The sequence below is a fragment of the Acanthochromis polyacanthus genome, chromosome 21 (genome assembly GCF_021347895.1).
Source record: "Acanthochromis polyacanthus isolate Apoly-LR-REF ecotype Palm Island chromosome 21, KAUST_Apoly_ChrSc, whole genome shotgun sequence".
Taxonomy (NCBI): Eukaryota; Metazoa; Chordata; class Actinopteri; family Pomacentridae; genus Acanthochromis; species Acanthochromis polyacanthus.
The window spans coordinates 28,985,293-29,005,210 of NC_067133.1; the positions used below are offsets into that span (position 1 = coordinate 28,985,293).

A 19,918-nucleotide genomic window follows, 5' to 3' on the forward strand; every position below is an offset into this window, starting at 1 on the left:
TCAGATACTACAATAGTTACGTTATATTCTAGCTTGACAAGTTTTCACTCCGTCAGAATTTATACGGGGTAGAATTCCCTGCATTCAGCCTGGGGAGGTCGCTGTGAAGATTTCCTCTCTGTTAAACAAGACAAGATGCCATCTTTGTTATGGGCGGACTGCGTCACAGGCGGGCGGAAGCGTTTTCTTCGCTGTGATTGGTGGAACCGCGGCACGTCAAAGGTCGCGTATATTTGGCGCCGTTCGTCGTCCACCGGGTCTGGCGCGTTTTTGAAAGAGCAGCATACATCAGAAAAACATGTATTTTGAATTTCAGCTCGAAGGAGTCTAAGAAATATCTGTCCCGCGCGTTGAGTCCGTGTTTCCGCGCCGGACGGTGAAAATGTTTGGGGCAGTTTTGGGAGCTGCGAGGAGCCGAGCTGCTTTGGAACTAGCATCCAGCAAAGTGTGCTAGCTTGTTGTTTTAAACTTACACCGGTAACCATCAGCTGTCCAAGACACACAATGAGGTTTTCCGCTCTTTTTCACTCGCACACACGTACAAAGGAATAACAAACGGCAGGAAAACTTAAGTTACAGCAAGTTACCGGTTCAGCTTCGTGGGTGAGTGTATTTGTTTTTGTGTTGGTCCGTCCGTCATTGAGCATAACAACTGGAAGAAGTGCTGGGCGCCATGTCAGGAGTAACATCACCTATTAAACCGTAATATCAATGTAAATGTGCTGTTTACTAACGTGTTTATACCGAGTTTACTTCACCAGAACGCTACACATCATTGTATTTATGCTGTACTGTCCACACAGTGTGAGACTTTAGATCAGGGGTGTCAAACTCATTTTAGTTCAGGGCCCACATTCAGCCCAGTTTGATCTCAAGTGGGCCAGACCAGTAAAATCAGAGGCATAACTCCAAATGTTTAGCTTTGTTTTAGTGCCAAAAACATTTTTGTCAGACAAAAAATAACAAAACAAATCAAAATCTTCCAAAAATGAACCATACAACGACAACACAACAATGATTTATGATCAAAATGACAAAAAACAACCAAACAGAAGACAAAGTATTACAAAAAGGAGACGCAAAATCACAAAAGCGAGAAAAAAAGCAACAAAAAATGGCACAAACAACACAAGCAAGACAAAAAGGAAACACAAAACAACAAAAATGAGAAACAAAAGCCTGAGGCAAGCAACAAAGGTCAGACAATAAACAACAAAAACACAATAAAATATGACAAAAATAAGACACAAAATGACAAAAGAACAATGAACAATTTCAATTTATGATCAAAACAAGTTATTATGGTCTAGAAATGATTTTAAATTTATAGTTTTACTAATTTACAGTCTGCAGCTGATGTCTTCTCTGTAGTTTTTACACTTTGTGGGCCGGTTTTGGCCCATGGGCCGCATGTTTGACACCCGCGCTTTAGAGCTTATGTGTGAGCGCGTTTATTGAAACAGTTGTTAAAGTAAAATAAGGGTTTCTAATCAGCATTTGTGCTAGAATAAGACAGGATAAAGAGATTCTTGTGTCAGATATTCCTCAGTAATGAGCAAAATAACACAATATGTGCCTAAAAAAACAAAATGCAATGAAGTATTAGTACTTACATAAAATAAGATGCCTAGAATAAGGCTAGGACAGAACAACAAAAAAATAATGCTGGCAATTATACTGAGGTAATATGAATAATATTACACATGATAATGAAATATCATAATAAAATATTATCTATGAAACTGGAATATTGCACCAGAGGAAAGAAAATATGAAATTACATACTTAAATGGACAGTAAGAAATGTGCAAATATGGAAATCTCGTAGAAAAATATTCTGTTCAAGTGTATGTTAAAACAGTCAGACAGCTTATTTTAATTACCAGCTATTAAAACATAAACTGATGTTGCACATTGATGACCATATAAGTATAAATGGACAAACAATACAATTGTTGTGTGGTTGTATATAAACATGTGTAGGTTCAGTTCATTAATTCATAAAGTAGGTACAAAGGTGGAGATATTTCCTGATTCTGTAACAGTGAGTGGATTAAACTGACTTTAATACTAAATAAACTGAGGAACCAGACAGACAGGGACAGGAAGCTCCTTTTCTGAAACAGTTTTTGGGAATATTAGTTTATATTTACAGAAAACATCGTCCACTGGTCAGCCAGGAAACACAGTTATTGTTGTTGGTGTACAGCTGTTCCACATGTGTGTTTAAAGATGTTTTCTTTTGCTTCAGGTCTCTTTCATTATGGCTGGTGTTGTGACTATGGCTTCTGTCATCGAGGACTTTGACACTCAGGTATGTTTATGACACTTATGGGGACTTTGCATGACTTGCACCAGATGTTAAAATAAATAAATAGTTTTCCTTCATTCTTAGGGGGAAACAATGACAGTGCATTATCTTGCTGTATCTGTTGCGATATGAAAACATCCAGCAGTTTTCTTTGGATGACTGGAATAACTCTATGTGTTAAAGAAATAGTTTTTGTAAAGCCATTTGCAACTCTTCCAATTTTCTCCTTGGGTAGCATTCTAGCTGTGTGCTTATTATGCAGAACTTTGTGGTGATAATGCAAATCAGAGGGTCAAACTCATTCATTCAGACCAGTAAAATCACAGCATAGTAACCTATAAATAACCACAACTCCAAATGTTTCCTTTGTTTTAGTGCAATAAGTACATTCTGGAAATGTTCACATTTAAGGAATTATCTTTTTACAAACATAATGAACAACCTGAATATAAATTCAATTTCAACCACATTCAGCCTCAGTTTATCGTTTACACGTTACAACTTAGAGATCACAGTTAATCAACAAAGGAACACAACATTTAGTCACAGCTATCTGGAACTGAACAATATAGTATTTTACTTAATGATCAAAATGGCAAAAGTCAGACAAAACAACAAAAATATTACAAAAACGAGATGCAAAATGACAAAAGCGAGAAACAAAATGACAGAAACATGAGACAAATGACAAAAGTCAGATAACAACAAAAACAAGACAAAATATGACAAAAATGAGACACAATTTAGTATTTTATGTTTTGATCAAAACAACTTGTCCTGGCTATAGATAATAGAAATTGTTTTAACTTTGTTAATGTTAAAGCTAATGTATAATAATAATACACTTTGCAAAGTCACACTGCTGACCGGTTTGGACCTTCTGGTGGGCCGGTTTTGGCCCGTGGGCCACATATTTGACAGCCCTGATTTAAATGGTCAAACAAATTAGACGTGTTGGTAAACATCATCCTTTCTGTTGCCGACATATTTCATTAAAACTGTTGTGGCACATCTTCTTGCTGTCAAATCTTCACTGTTTATCTCGTGTTTGTTTCTCATTTTGCTGCACATGTGAAGCTTTCATGTCAACAAACACTGGGTGTAAATAAAATTTTTAATAAACTCAACGTATCCCAGAGACTTTCTTGAAGATTAGTCTTGAAAAATGAGAACTGAGCAAGTTTTTTATTGTATCAAGCAGCAAAAAAAAAAAAAAAATATGTTGCTTCACATCACAGTTCCTGCAACGCGACCGTTTCTCATGCACACATCACAGTGTTAATGCAGAAATGATTTACTGTCCCTAATTCTTATGCATTCTCATGTTTGATAAACTTTGCCTCTCTTTGAACAGCCTTGCAAGAAATCTCGCAAAGATGGAGGAAGTCCTGTTGTCAAGACAATCACAAACTATTTCTCTCCTGTGGTCAAACCAATGGAGAAACCCTTTTCTCCTCCTCGCTCCAACAACATCATGGACTACTTTAGCCGGAAGGCTCCATCCTCCAAAGAAAAGTCACCAGAACAATCTAAAGAAAACTGTCAGAGGCCCCACTCTGCAGAGAAACACACCAGTCCAGAGGTGGGGAAGCAGCCGCCTCAGAAACGGGGTAGAAAGGCTAGCAGAGCTGCAAGGAAACTTGTGGCGGCTGCAACCGTGAGTTCCACTGAGGAGAAAAGCTGCATAGTTGTAGAAGAACGACATGAAAGCCAAGATTCAGCAGCAGCAGAAGTCAGCACCACTGGGATCCTTGGCAGCGATACAGCAGCTCTCCTTGCCCAGCTCAGTGCTGATGGTTGGGTCACTGCAGGAAAATCAAAGGCTGATGAGTGGGCTCAGAGTCATGAAGGTAGTTCCAAATGTGGGAACAAAACTGGACCTAAACCAGCACTAAACACCACTGAGTTATCTCCAATTGCACCCTCAAGAGATGAAGCAAAACAGGTCAAAACTGCTGCACGTAACACTAGGAAGAGGCAGCAACAGGAGGCCAAGCATTCAGAGACGGAGGAGAAAGAAGCGGAGAGCTCCTTATGTGATGTTAGCATGGAGGTCAATCTGGACGAGGACTCTGAGCTCAACAACAGCACGGTCAGAATCTCCTTTGAGGATTTTGTGCGGAGTCAGAGTCAGGACGAGGCTGAAGAGGACGTAAAAGATGAGCAGAGCAAAGAAGATGGAAGTAAAAACACAGCTGAGGCCGAGGAAATGCACTCAGACCAGCTGGACTTCCCCAAAGCTGAAGAAAGTCCAGATTCTGGGGAGCCGTCTGTCCAGGTCTCACCTCGAACCGTCACCATCCAGGCCGAAGTTCACGCAGTCTCACCCAAACCAGCAGCGGCCAAGGCGGTGGGAAAGTTAGCGTCGATCTTCAACCGAAGAAAAGGGGTGAGTGGTCCCGCAGAGGTCGTCTCGTCTCCTCCTCCACAGCCTGGACACCAACTTCTGTGTCCTTCTCTGACCAGCAAACGGAAGTCCAATGTGGTTCTTCAGGAGGAGGATCTGGAGCTGGCGGTGCTCGAGAGCGAATCCATTCCTAAGTGCAGCGAGGCGGAGAGGAAGCAGTTCATGGCTGCCTTCAAACAGCCGAGCATGGACGGGTCCAAAACCAAAGCAGTCAAGAGCCAAGGCAAGCAGAAGCAACCTGGAGAGAATGTTCTGGAAGCTGCTGAAGATGCCGACGTGAGTCCAGTCTCGGCTGAGGAAGCCTCTCAGGAAAAGACAGCCACTAAAAAGAAACCAGCAAAACGAGGCAGAAAAAAAGCTGAAGAGGAAAAGGAGGCGACGTCCACCTCTCCTCCTGCTGTAGAAGAACAAGAAGCGACCACGGTTGTTGAGGTTGAGGACAAAACAAAGGAGCCTCCTGTCACCTCAGCCCCATCTGTTCCTGCTGCAAGGAGATCCAGACGTCCGGCTGCCGTCCAACCGGCTCCTGAAACCACTCCAAGAGCTCCTGTGAGAAGAACCAGGAAGCAGAATGAGATGAAGGATGCTGCAGACGCTGCTTCACCTCCGGACAGCCCTGCAGAGGTGTCCACTCCAAAGACTCGCAAGTCCAAGAGAGGCGTCTTCGTAGCTGAGATGTTGTCTCCACCGGATGAAGAAGAAAGTCCAATCAGGTAAACAAAAATACAGTTAATTTAATTTTTCATTTATTAAGCTGTGCATCTGTAATGTATTTTAAATGTTCCCTGTTTTGTTAATGCTCTAATTGTTTTATTTCTGTTTCTGCATAAGGATTAAATTTACCAGAGTCCATAGAAATGCTTCCAAGACTGAAGGAGGAAGTGGCATAAACACGATGAAAGTAAGTATGGCGTGTTTGTATTCTACATTTTATTAATTAAAAAGATTGACATGCAGTGTTTAGATGTTGTTCTGATCTCTTTTTTCAGACATCAAGTGAGTCTAAGAAAAGGAAGCAGGCGAAGAAATTAGTGGAAAAAGCCAAAGTGATCCAGCAAAATAAGAAAGGCTCAGCGGAGGAGAAGAGCAGCTTAAGGCGGTCGTCACGAACCGAAGCGTCCGTCAGGAGGAGCTCCTGTGAAGACGAGGTACAGTGGACCGGCAGCGAGGAAGATAAACTACCATCATTACTGTATAGTTTTAAAGTGAGGAGGCAGAAATAAGATTATTGTACAGATGGAAGAAACATGAGCTACGGCACGTAATATAGTCGGATTCATTTAACCTGCCATCCAAACCTAAGTACACAAATGTATTTAAACATGATGTTCAGATTAAAGTCTCAGCCTTGTTTGGACTTCATAATTTATTTTATCTTCAGTGCTCTTGTTAAAATGTCTGGTTTAGCGATAGATTTTTCTTTGTTATTTGGAACTGGAAACTGATTTTTGAATTTAAAACCAGTTTTAAAAGTACTGTATAGATGAACAGAAACAGTAGATTGATCACGAATCAATTCAGAGATTGTTTTGGGGTGTTTGGCTTTTAGTTTACAGGATGCAGGACATAAATTCTGCACATTTGGCTCTAAAATATCAGGTTCATACATATTTGATGTTCACAAGAAAACACAAAAATTGAAGCAAACGTCTCTCATACATTTACTCTTTTCATTGTTTTGCCAAGGAACGCGGTGGAGGTGTGTGACGATCTGCGCTGGTTTCTCTGTTAACAAAATTACTCAAAAACGGACTAACGGATTTGGATGAAATTTTCAGGGAAGTTCAGAAATGACACAAGGACCAAATGATTCGATTTTGACAGTGATGTGGCTTGAAACATGTCAAAACACTCCTGAAGTAACAGAAAATTTCTCCTAAATGGCTCAGAAGGTGTCCAAAATTTCTTTAAAATGTGTCAAAAATGACAAAAAAATTGTTCTAAAGTGCTCAAAACTCATCTGAAATGACAAAATCTTGTGCAAGCAGACTTAGAATGTGTCTAAAATAATTTAAAGCTTGTCAGGAATGAGTACATAGGGGGTCTAAAATGAAGGAAATGTCCTAAATGACTCAAAACTTGTTTAAAATTACTTGAAATTTGTCCAAAATGAGTGAGGAATTGTTCCAAAAAAAGTTTGAAACATGTCGAAACGCTCCTGCAATAACAGAAAATTTGTTCCGAATGACTGATAATATGATTTGAACCTCTGGTACCAGAAGTGTCTGCAGACGGTGGGTTTTTATTAGTGCTGAAGACCAACTGATGAACAAATGCTGCAGTTCTGACAGTGACACATGGGAGAATAAACAGCCTTGGAGGAGTGCTGTGCTTTCTGAGTGCTTTTCTTATTTTTTATTGTGTAATTTGTTTTATCAGGATGCCATCATCTGTGTGGAGGAGGACCAGACTGATGCTCCTCAAAAGAACACAACCCAGAAGCCTTTACGCAGCCTAAACGACGTTCTGGGAAAAGCTGCACTTTCAGGCAAAGACACCAAGGCTGCCCCAGGTAGTCCTTCACGCGCTAATATAAATTATTCTGTGTCGTTATTGTGTTCTAACGTCGTCTGACTGTTTTGTGTTTAATGTGTGACACGCTCCAAAGTGGCCTCTTTGGGCCAGGAGAAGGCTCCTCGCAGGGCGTCGGCCGTGATTTCCATCTTCGATGAGAGCAGCCACGAGGGCTCCGAGAACTCCCAGGATGACGAGCAGTTCAGGGCGCGTCGGGAATTCCTAAAGAGCGGTTTGCCTGAGTCCTTTAGAAAACAGATCGCCAAGACGGCTGCCACGAAGGAGGCGTACTCGCTCTCCTGTTCCACCTTCCAGCCAGTCGCACACACGGCGCAGCCACCAAATGGTACGTTACTCCTTCATAGAAATATAAATGTTGTAGCTCTGAAGGTACGGGCTAAGCTTGTGGGTAAAGACAAAATTGTTGTTTCTTCACAGATTGCCGTCTTTGGAGTCTGTCGTGGCCCGAGTCTTCATTACTGGGCCATCTGAAGGAGTTTAGTAACCGAACATCCAAACCGCTTCCATCTGTTGGTGGATCTCTTTGTGTGAAGACGATTCCTGCCTGTAGGAGCTTCTGTGAAAGGGTGTGTTGAAATAGTTGTCCAGGCTCACTCCTTCCTATCTTATGACACATTTGTCTCATTAATAGGTTTGTCTGAGATGTTCTATGGGATAAATAAACCAATCGCAGTATTTTCTTTCTCTTTCCAGGGTTCCGGTTGGAGACCTGAGATCTCTGAAAGTGTTCGTCAGCTTCTCATCGAGGAGTTCAGCACCTCCAACCCTCAGTTTCCTGCACAGAAGTTCATCACTCACTTCTTGAAGAGACGCACTGAACATCAGCAGCAGTTCGCGGCTTCAGGTCGGTGTCCGATGAGCTGCTACTGAGAAAACCTAGAGCTGTTTAACTGCAAAGCATCAGGCTGCAGCAACGGTCTATTCTAGCTTGTTAAACACAGGGCCGGCCGCTGGCATAAACACTCTATACCGTTGTTTATAGCCACATCCACTAGAGGGGGCCACACCACAATAAGTGTGTGATTCGCATTTTGTCCCTGTCTTTATTCCAATAAAACATAAATCTGTTAATGCTGTTAATCATGTGCATGTGTGTTTTAACCCAATTACAAGCTGTGCACGTGATTTGGTAGTTGCCCTGTGCATGTTTTGGGGCCACAAAAAAAAATCTTGCTTAGGGCCACCAAAGTCCTAGGGCCGGCCCTGGTTAAACACAATCTCTTTTGTCATTTTTATCAGGGTCAGATTGGTTAATAAGTTCAGAATTTCCCTTTTTTTTGCTTACTAGAACCAGAAGCTTTAACCAGAACTACCAGCACCCCGCTGCCAGCCGAATCAGCAGGAGGGAAGAGGAAGAGGAGGCACGACGACGGGGAAAACACAGGGAAGGTGGCTAAGAAGCAGCGATCCAGCCAATCAGAAGAGAACATCTCCACGGCAGAACCAGAGCCGACGAGAAGAGGAGGACGTACGAGACGAGCTCAGAGGTCCAAGCTGGAGGAGGAGAACGCGAAGCCTTCTCCCATTCCAGCCAAGGAGGACTCTGTGTTAATACTAGACGACGTCATTTTGGGAGCTGGAAGCAAAGGTGTGGAGGCAAAATGTGTGGATTGAATCATGTAATTCTGATATAAATATATAACAGGCAAAACTACATGTGAGGAAGCTGAAATCAGGCAATCAGCAAATGAGGTCAGTTCTTGTTATCAGAGAGTCAAATGCATCTAAATTCTTGAACGGAGACAGGAGAAGCCACCACTTCACTGCAGACGGTGTATTATTATCTAAACAAAACATGTGTGTGAATAACTCATCCACTAAACCGGTCAGACACATTTCATTTAAGAGGTTTGGTAGTAAGGTCATTTGTATCCTCGTTGTTAAAGCGGCTTCTTATAACAGTGTGTTAAATGTGTGTAGAACATGCAACCTGTTTTGTTGGTCATTGCAAACCCCAGTTTACCTCCTGAAACTTCATTTTCCTGCAGATGTGGTGAAGGAGGACGTGCTGTGGACGGACAAATACCAGCCTCAGCACTCCAGTGACATTATAGACAACGGCGCCTCAGTGAGGAGGCTGCACAGGTGAGGAAACACACCTGTAGCTGTAAAACGGTGATCACTGTGTTTGGGATATTTGTTGACTGCATGGATCCTTTTGTTTTTGTCCAGTTGGCTGAAGGAATGGAAACTCCGTGCAGACCGAGAAGAGAGAAAAAAGCAGAAAGACAAGAAACTAGAGGAAGGCAGCAACGGTGAGAGAGTAGAAGAATGCTGGTCTTTTCTTCTTCTGCTGTTTGTTTTGGGGCTGCACAGTAGATGGTGGTTAGCACCGTCGCCTTGCAGCCAGAAGATCCCCGGTTTGCGTTTGCGGTTAGCCGTGTGATAGACTGTTACCTGTCCAGGTGAACCTTCACCCTCAGTCAGCTGGGACAGACTCCAGCCCCCCAGTGAGCCTAATGAGGATTAAGCGGTGTGTAGATGATGGATGGATGTTTGTTTTGACTCCACTGTGGTTTGTTTGTGTGCAGACTCGGACTGGGACTGTGGAGAGGAGGACTCCCAGGATTCAGAGGACATGTTGTGTAATACGATGCTCATCACAGGACCCACTGGAGTTGGAAAGACGGCTGCAGTCTACGCTTGTGCTCAGGAGCTCGGCTTCAAGGTACCACTGTTTGACAATCAATCAATCAGTCCATGCCATTCAGTGTAGGCGGTCATTTCTGTCTGTCTAATCCAATCTTTTGCTTTGTGACTTGTGACTGTTGATTGTTCCATGTGTAGTCGTGATGTCAGTCCTGTCATTTTCATTCTCTGTCTGTCTCGGCTTCTCTTCCCATTCGTTTTTCCAGTTGTGACGATACATTCTAGGGTCTCTATCCTTATAATGTTGCTTGCCGTTTCCTAATTTTGTTCAATAAATGTTTGGCGTGCAGTTTAAACAGCGTCGTTTGGTGGGTTGATGGCCTCATAACTGTGTCCATATTCCCTCTAAAGGTGTTTGAGGTGAATGCTTCGTCTCAGCGAAGTGGCCGTCTTATTCTGTCGCAGCTGAAAGAAGCAACTCAGTCCCACCAGGTGGACAGTCAGGGGGTCAACGCCCACAAACCCACCTACTTCAACAGCTATGGCACCAGCAGCAGTGCTGGATCCGTCAGACCTGGAACATCTCCAAGTAAGTGCAGAGAACACAGTTTCTCATGAGTGGGAAATGATCTGTTTTATGGAGACCGAGCATAAGCTTATGCTCTGCCTTCTTCGTCTTTCAGGGAAGGTTAACTCTCCTCGCAGGGTGGTTTCCTCTCCCAGGAAACATCCTCAGTCACCAAGAGGTTCCAAAAGAGGAAACCTGGCTCCGACCTCTTTAGCCAACTTCTTTAAAATTTGTCAACCTGCCAACAAGGAGCCACCGAACACTACGAAAGCTGAAAAAACAGGTAAATATACACTACTGTTCAAAGGTTTGGGTTCAACCAGGCAATTCCATGTTTTCCAGTAAAACTCCCACTTTTATCCATGTGCTAACATAACTGCACAAGGGTTTTCTAATCATCAATGAGCCTTTCAGCACCATTAGCTAACACAATGTAGCATTAGAACACTAGCCTAGCCTCGCTAGACCCAGCTCTGACGACGCAAGGGTCTAGTTACCCCCGACGAATCACCATGAAGTGTAGAGTCAGAAGGCGGGCGTAACTAAGTGACGACAGAGGCGTGACGATTCTGACAGAAACAACTAGCCTAGCCGCGCTAGACAACCCACGGCAACGAATTTAATTCTCTGTCAGGGTCGACAACAAAAACAACAACAGTCGTTGAGCTCCATTAGCACCGACTCTGAATAATCTTTCTGTTAACATGTCAGTAATATACTTGAGCTTCACCCATTGACTGTATAAATAAGGCTTCACCGAACTCCCGCATCCTCTGATTTCCGGCGCTCTAGGAACTACGTCAGCCTATTCGTTGTGCTGATTGGTTGTATACCTACCCAACTGCTGCAGAGTGATTTGATAGACAACCTTTTAGCCCGCCTCCCTCCCTGTCGAGGGAAACTAGACCCTTGCGCCGTAAGAGCTAGGCTATTAGAACACAGGAGTGATGGTTGCTGGACCTCTGTACCCCTATGGAGATATTCCATTAAAAATCAGCTGTTTCCAGCTACAATAGTCATTTACCACATTAACAATGTCTACACTGGATTTATCATTCATTTAATGTGATCATTGAGCAAAGCTGTTTTTCCTTCAAAAATGACTCATTTCTAAGTGACCCCAAACGTTTGAATTGTAGATTTATTGTGAATTTTAAATCTGTTTGATGATCCAGCCTCCATGCAAAGCTTTTCATCGTCAGGTTTTTCCATTTTTTCCCCATCACTCTCATCTCTTCTTGTAGCTGCTTCCAAGAAAAAATCCAATGAAGGTGTCGGTAAGCAAACTACCAAGTTATCAGCAGCTGCCACCCCGAAAGAGAAGAACAGCGAAGAACAGAGCAAGAAGACGGCCACGTCGCTCATCCTGTTTGAAGAAGTGGACGTTATTTTTGACGATGACTCAGGGTTTCTAGCTGCCATCAAGACATTCATGACTACGACCAAGAGGCCAGTCATCCTCACCACCAGCGGTTAGTATGAGCAGAAGTCATTTATTTTATTTTTTGCACCGTCATGTCTCTGAGTCTACAATAAATCTCCTGTGTTCTTCAGATCCAGCTTTCAGCTCCATGTTTGATGGAAGCTTTGAAGAAATTCTTTTTAAAACGCCCTCTCTGGTGAGTGCAGTATTCCTGAACCTGATTGTTTTGTTCACTGTGGCTTCATTTTAATTTAAAGCTTCGTTTATCCTCTTGTCTCCCTGCTCCAGTCGAACGTTAGCAGCTACCTGCAGCTGCTGTGTCTGGCCGAGGACATGAGGACGGACCCGTCGGACATCAGCTCTCTGCTTAAACTCAACAGCTGCGACATCAGGCAGAGTTTACTGCAGCTGCAGTTCTGGACTCGCAGCTCAGGAGGGCGCCGTGGTGCAGAACCATCAGGGCAGACTTCCAAAAACGGTAAGAAAATGAGCTGTCTGAATAACAACATCGTTGTCTGTACCCTGTATCAGTAGACACTGATTTTCAGTGGCTAATGGGAATCTTTATAAATAAACAATAAACAATAAACCCTGCTAGGTGTTACATCATAAATAACCTCTAATGTAAGTGTTTCTCCTTTTTTGTTGAATGTTTTAAATGTTTTCCCCTCTTTTTGTCTGAAAAGCTAAACTAAAGCCAGAGGCTGAAGAGGCAGCAGATGTTTCGGTTCTGCCTCCCTGTGACACCGGCTGCACTGAGAGCAAACTGGGTCTGCTGAACGTCAAACCAGAGGCAGATGTTTGGGAGCTGCTCAGGGTAAACTGCATTTAACACATTACCACGCAACAACCTGCTAAAAGAGCCACAAGACTGGATTTATAGCCCAGTAAATCCTGTTTGTTTACGGTTCACACATGTGGCACTAAGTCTCATAAAGCTTCTCTAAAAAGTTTATTTCTATTATCAGACTTAACGTTGCTCAGCACAGCTAATGCATCGTAATGAAGCACATGATTGTATTTATGTTAAAGTTACTTAATTTTACAGGTTTAAAAGTGTTAAACTCCTTCCTACTGGTGTGTTCAGCTTCCATCTAGCATTGTGTGCAAAGGCAGCAATCTTTTAAAAGTCAGCATCGAATGCAAATACTTCAGGTTGCAAACATTTTGACAGTTAGTTACACTAAATGGTCGACAGCAGAGGAGTCAAACTCATCTTAGTTCAGCTCCACATTCAGCCCAGTTTGATCTAAAGTGATCCGGACCAGTAAAACCACAGCATAATAACCTATAAAGAACCACAACTCCACATGTTTCCTTTGTTTTAGTGCAAAAAAAGTGCATTCTGAAATGTTCACATTTAAGGAATTATCTTTTTACAAAACATTATGAACAACCTGAAATTTTAAAAGAAAAATAAATTAAATTTCAGCAACAACATTATACCTCAAGTTATCATTTACACATTACAACTGCCAGATCACATTTTATCTAAAAATTAGACAACATGAAACAAAAAAGACACAAAAAATGACAAAAAACAGACTAACAACACAAGTGTGACAAAATGAAACACAAACGGCAAAAACAACAATAAAGCAAAACACAAAATGACAAAAATAAGACAAAAACCACAAGCGAGAGAAAAAGGAAACGATACAACAAGAATGAGAGAATGACAAAAACATGAGACAAATGACAAAAAAAACCCAACAAAAATGAGACACAAAACAACAAAAGAACAAAGAACAATCTAGTATTTTACTTAATGACCAAAACAACTTGTCATGGTCTAGAAATTATTTTATATTTATCGTTTTTAATTTACAATCTGCAGTCAATGTCTTCTCTGTAGTTTTTACTCTTTGAGGGCCGGATTGGACCCTCTGGAGGACCGGTTTTGGCCCGCAGGCCGCATGTTGGACACCCCTGGTCTACAGAAATATTCTGACTTTGAAGATGTGTAGCTGCACAACAGCAAATAGATGCATCTTTTCTCTTAGAATTTGAAACACAATATTCTTCACAGATCAGTCTCTACAGTCCAGCTCAGGCTTTAGCCTTTATTAGGATCCCATACAGATGGCCATCTTCTTAACACAGAATTACCCTGGAAGATTCTTTATCTGAGTAATGATAATAAATCTGAGAGGGAAAAAAAGGATAATTCTAGTGAAATTATCATTAGTGTGACCTGTAAATGCAAAACAAAAAGAGGAATAATTTGACAAAATATTTCAAATAAGACTTTTTGGAGGCCATGTTGATGAATGATGATGATTCATTTCTTGTAGGACTTTAAGCTGCAGCTGTTTTACAATAAATGGAGATTAACCGGGTTTATGTTGTTTCAGCAAAGTCCAGGAGAGGAGGCGGTTTCCTGGGAGCTGCTGACAGACAGCCGACAACGAGGAGTCGACCTGCTCTATTCCAACATGGAGAAGCTCTTACCTCTGCCCCTCACACAGCTGACCACCTCCACATTTAAACCGGAGCAGAGCGTCCCTGTATCACAAGACAGAAAGAAGCAGCCGTCACTCACCTGCCTGCAGCCAGACTCGATGCCCCCCGATAGGCTGATGCACTCGACTGATTTAGCTGAGTCCTCAGAAGATGGCAGTCCAGTCAAAGTGTCCACCAGAATGAGGAAGAACAAGAGGCAACACCATCTAGCTGACCAGGGCGGCCTGCAGTCAGACTCAGAAGATGAATTTCTGTCTCTCTCCAAGCAGCAGAGCGCTGCTCAGGCTAAAGAGGAGACCAAAGACACTTCAGTTTCACTAAAGAAGAAGCCTCTGACTCCTGAAGAACGAGAGAAGAGCCTCCCGGTGTCACAGTGTCTGGAGTCGATAGCAGACTTCTTTGACAACATGTCCTACATGGACTCGTCCTTGATGTTCCACCCACATGGAGCTGACCTCCACAGAAGAGCGTCTCCTGTCAGTGCAGTCCTCAAAGATGGGATGACGGATGAGCTGAGGGTTGAGGCTGACGGAGGAAGCTGGATGACGGGAGGTCATGTCTTGGAGATCCAGGCGGCTGTGGAGGCTCTGAGCTTCCATAAGTGTCGGGCTTCAGTGTCAGAGTCGTGGGAGAAGGTCCAGCAGATAGGAGGGGAGCTGGGAAAAGAGGCTGCAGCTGAACTCAGCCTCCCTGTGGCGGCTCATCGGGACGGTTACAGCTTCACTCAGGACGGCTTCTGTCAGCCACAGTGAGTCTTCACACAGTGTCACACATTATGATCATGTTCAGTATTCACCCTGCTGTTCAGAGCGCTTCACTGGCCTACACTCCTACACTTCTACAATTTCATTTAGCTTTCATCCACAGCGACGTACATCTGAGAGGAGATCCAACATCAGCGAGTCAGGAGAAAACAGCCTGGATAAGAGCCATAAAACAAAGTGCACACGTAATCTGTCAAGTGCAAAGGTGTTCAGAGTAGAGCTGGTTTTAATCTTTTCTTAAAGACACAGTTTGGTAACTGGTTCCACCACTGGGGAACCCCACAGGAGGAGAGTCCAGCTGTGGACCGGCCCTGTTGTGGAGGCTGGATCAGGAAGGGAGGGAGTGTAGACCTGGATGAGAGTTCAGGGAGGAGGGAGCTGTTTTCACTGTAGTTTTGAATGCAAGTGTGAGAGTTTTGGATTTGCTGTTTCTGGCTGGTTGAAAACCAGACGTTCTGCTGCGTTCTGGATCATCTGCAGAGGTTTGACTGTGCATGAGGGGAGGCCTCCAGTAAGAAGCTGCAGCAGTTGATGCATGAGACTATGCGGCTTCCAGCTACATAAAATTCAAAACTTTTACACGTGCATTCAAAACCACAACAATGGTTTTCGGCCAGCCAGGAACGGCTCATGTCACCCCGCTGTTCAGCTCGCTTCACTGGCTTTCAGTTCCTGCCGCATAAAACTCAAAACTCTGACACAAAACCACAATGAAAACGGCTCCCTCCTGCCTGAACACTGTCATCCAGGTCTACACTCCCTCCCTGTAGCTAAAGGTTCTTAAGAAAAGATTAAAAGAGTTATATGAAAGAGACTAGTGAGGGAGTTCCTCTCAGTCTTTAAGAAAAGACTCTTCTCTGAACACCCTTTAAAATAATTCCTGTCTCCTCCTGCACTGCCTGTAGACACCACGGTCCTATTATCACTCTAGAACCTGTTTTATGGCTTTCATCCAGGTTGGTTTCTCCTGACTAGATCCTTGCCGGTGTCGTATCTACTCTCACATGTACGTCGCTGTGGATAAAATTTACACAAAACTGTAGAACTGTTCTCATTTTAACCTCAGTCAGTTTAGCTGGATGAACATCTGTCTGGTTCCAGGCTGGTCCGGCGGAGGAGAGAAGTGATGGAGAGTCTGATGCTGAAAGGAGTATGTGGCAACAAACCAGCAGCGGCTCTGGACTATTTACCAATCCTACGCAGCATCTGCAGATCAGAGCAGCTGAAGGAGCGAGAAAAAGTGAAGCGAAGGTGAGTGTGCAGAAAGCGTTCTGGTCAGCAGCAGCAGCAGCAGCTTTAGGTTTACTGGATGGGCAGGATGTGGTGGAGATGATGTTTAGGTTTTGTTTTGACACCAGGCTCCAAAATAACTGTGTCAGGGTGCGACCAGATGCAAAGCAGTGCATGCATGCAACACCTACAAATACATAGATGTCTGAAAAGCGACACTAAAGAGGTAAATAAACCTACCAAAATGAGGCAATAATGTCTGAAAAGGAACACGAAAAAGGTGAAAAACAACCAAAACGAGGCAAAGATGTTTAAAAAGTGACACAAAAGTGTTAAAAACATCCAAAAAAAGGCAAAAAGGTGACAGAAAAGGGTAAAAACAGGGAAAAAATATCTTAAAAGTGACACAAAAGGGGTGAAAAACAACCAAAACAAGGCAAAAAAAGTGATAGAAAGGGGTAAAAACGGAAAAAATCTATAAAGTGAGGCGCAAGATGTGAAAAACAGCCAAAATATTCAAAAATGTCTGAAGAGTGACACAAAAGAGATGAAAAACAACCAAAACGAGGCAAAAAATATCGAAAAAGTGATACAAAAGGATGAAAACAGCCAAAATTAGGCTAAAGTAGCTGAAAAATGACACAAAAGAGGTGAAAAACAACCAAAATGAGGCAAAAACGTCTAAAAAGTGACACAAAAGAGCTGCATTTTATTGAACAAACACTAAACTTTTCTCTCCCTCCAGGTTCCTGCACTATCTTGATGCGATCCACTTGGGTCTTGCCAAAAGCACTCTGCAGGGCCTTGCTGAAGATTTCCTGTGATCTACAGAGAAGAAGCAGTGTCCTCATGGTCACGCACAGGCTCAAATAAATACTTTAATGTTGTATAAACTGTCAGATGGAAGAAGGCACTTGATTACAGGTCTTAAATCAGACTTTTTTTTATGGTTGTAGTTGTCTGAGGATGTTTTCTACACATTTTACCAGCATGGAAGTGACTGACTCTGAGCACACAACTAAAAACCCTCACATGCTACCTGGTGCTTTTGCAGCTTTGTTCATTTTATAATATGAATCTGGAGGGTTGTGTTTTTGTACAGTAGCTTTGTAGCCTCACTTATTGGCACTTTGCATTTGGCAAAGTGTTTTTTAGACGTTGAAGTGTGACTGATTCATGATGTGTAACAGAGATTATCGTGTAAAATAGACTGTGTGTAAATTATCATCATCCTGGGTCATACTTTATAAAACACCAGCAGCTTCTGACAGAGGGTTCTGCTGCCTTTGTTCACCAGAAATGCCACTTTTACATTCATCACAGGGATTTATTTTTTCAGCCTTAAATACTGAATGTACATTATTGACATTATTCATAGTGGGTTTTGTGTTGTAACCAAATAAAGGTTTATCACAACTAAATCATGAAACGGTCTCACTGTTGTGCTCAATTAAATATGTCAGTGCAGGAAGTATTCACATCCTTTACCTAAATAGAAGTACTGTATTACAAGTAAAAATCCTGGATTGAAAATGTTACTTCAATAGAAGTACATCTGTTGGAGTCCAGTTAAATCCATCATTCACCCTCGTGTTGTCCTCATTTGTGGCATCAAAATATATTGCTTCCTTGTCTGAAAAAATCCAAAAATTCAGCAAAAAAAATCCCCAAATTTCTAAAAAAATTGCAAAACCTTCAGGAAGAAAATTCCAAACTTTTTATTTAAAAGAAAAAAACTAATTTGGCAAGAAAATCCTTGTAATTATTTTCAAAAAATTAGTAAACATCTTCCAAAAAAAAATCCTAAAAATTTCTAAAATGATTACATATATATTAGTGAAACTTCTATTTTCTTTAAGAACATTCAGAAAAAAATCAACCAAAATTCACTGAATTTTGGTTGATTTTTTGTGATTGTTCTTAAAAAATCGAACATTTCTTTTTTTCCATCAAAAATGTTCAAAGATTTCCAGAAATGTTGAAAATGTAGACATCGGAAGTTTCACTGTGAAAATATTTTTTTCTCCACATTTTCAAACTAAAACGGGTCAATTTTGACCTGCAGGACGATACGAGGGTTAAGAGATGCCTCAGTTTTGTTTTAGTTCATATCCCTTTTTATGTGCTTTTGTTTCATTTTTATGAAGTGTTGTTTAGTATGCATAGACCCAAAGAAATTACATACCTTAAAGATTGCACTGGCACAATGCATTTGTAGCTCATCATCGTCACTTCTTAGGTTTTTTACCAAATCCTCAATCATGTCTTCAGTCTGAATGGCAATCCTGTAGCTTTCCTGTAGTGAGATAAGAAAAAACAGATTACATCAGCATGAATGCATTTTTAATTACAGTACATATGCAATGCTAAAAAAAAAACTAATATTTTTCTCATTTTGCTTATATGGTAAATATCAATGTCTCCTTATGCATGCCTTTCATTTAATATTGCTGCAAATATTTTTCAACTTTCATTCTCTTTAATATCATCCACTGGCAGTCAAGTCCTCTCCACACAAAAACGTGTTTTAAATTGTTACATCAGCTGGATGATCAACCTTCAACATCACTAGCTCTCATTTTTTTTATCAAACAAAAATACAATTTTATAATGTTATTTTGAATGTGGAAAACCTGCAAAACAGAAGAAAAAACAATTAGTATGAAAGCAAAAATTAAAAAAAACAAATTAGGAACAATTAGAAACCTAAAACAGCAAACGCACGAAAATTGGAACGGAGGAAAGGGGGCGGAGACATCAGGACATAAATAGAAGGACAGACACAGGAAGCTCATTCTGGGATAAATTTCGAAGGGGAAGCAGCTCAGAAGGGAACGGGTGACCCACGCCTGAAGAAGGCCTAAAAGCAGCCGAAACGTAGCGCTATGGGCTCCCAGAAACACCTAAACAAATGATAGACAATAGCAAGTAACTCTTTTTCTATTTGCGCGTACCTGCACTGACAGTCAGTGAGAGCACTTGACCCATAAGCTACAGGTTGTCCATCCTACAGAATAACTGCACCGATCCCTTCAGAGCTGGCATCCACTGACAGCGCGACTGGTTTGTTCACATCATAAAACTTCAGCGTTGGGGCATTGGTGACCAGCTGATACTCAAAACTTTCCTTTTGTGCTTCCTCCCAGTGCCACTCTATGTCACCTTCAAGCAGCTTTCTTAAAGGAGTACTGATGTCTGACAAGTTTGGTATGAACTTGGCAAGATACTGGATCATGCCCATGAACCTCTGCAGTTCCTGCTTGTTCTCTGGCGATGGTAGCTGTGTCACTGCTCTCACCTTTTCCTCATCTGGTCTCAGTCCACTGCTGCTGAGTTTGTGTCCAATGTAGTTTATTTCATTTGTCCTTATAACGCACTTGGACTTGTTAAGTTTCAGGTTGTATTTCCTGGCTCTCTCCAAAAGCTTCTCCAGTCTGTGGTCGTGCTCCTCCACAGAGTCTCCCCACACTAGCAAGTCATCAATAATATTTACCACACCTTCTAGTCCTTCAATCATCTGTGCAACAGCTCTTTGGAATACCTCAGGTGCAGATGAAATCCCAAATGGCAAACGTAGGAATCTGTATCTTCCTATTGGGGTGTTAAATGTACACAACTTTGAGCTATC

General features: G+C 42.0%; 1 protein-coding gene across 2 annotated transcripts; it reads left to right on the plus strand.

Annotated features, from left to right (window-relative positions):
* Positions 1 to 233: 233 nt before the first annotated feature.
* On the plus strand, positions 234 to 17,711 carry atad5a (ATPase family AAA domain containing 5a). 2 transcript variants are annotated; one of them, XM_022215565.2, is made up of 22 exons: positions 234 to 603; positions 2,252 to 2,314; positions 3,666 to 5,431; positions 5,550 to 5,619; positions 5,708 to 5,866; positions 7,098 to 7,230; positions 7,318 to 7,578; positions 7,671 to 7,819; positions 7,947 to 8,097; positions 8,542 to 8,841; positions 9,242 to 9,338; positions 9,426 to 9,508; positions 9,785 to 9,921; positions 10,254 to 10,431; positions 10,526 to 10,693; positions 11,655 to 11,882; positions 11,965 to 12,029; positions 12,122 to 12,311; positions 12,520 to 12,650; positions 14,188 to 15,044; positions 16,162 to 16,311; positions 17,036 to 17,711. In XM_022215565.2, exons 2-22 carry the CDS (start codon positions 2,264 to 2,266, stop codon positions 17,112 to 17,114), a joined length of 5,403 nt encoding a protein of 1,800 aa, XP_022071257.2. In that variant the 5' UTR covers positions 234 to 603; positions 2,252 to 2,263; the 3' UTR covers positions 17,115 to 17,711. The 2 variants fall into 2 exon arrangements, with proteins under 2 accessions (XP_022071257.2, XP_051796805.1); XM_051940845.1 differs by having other exon boundaries at positions 7,327 to 7,578.
* The last annotated feature ends 2,207 nt before the right edge of the window (positions 17,712 to 19,918 follow it).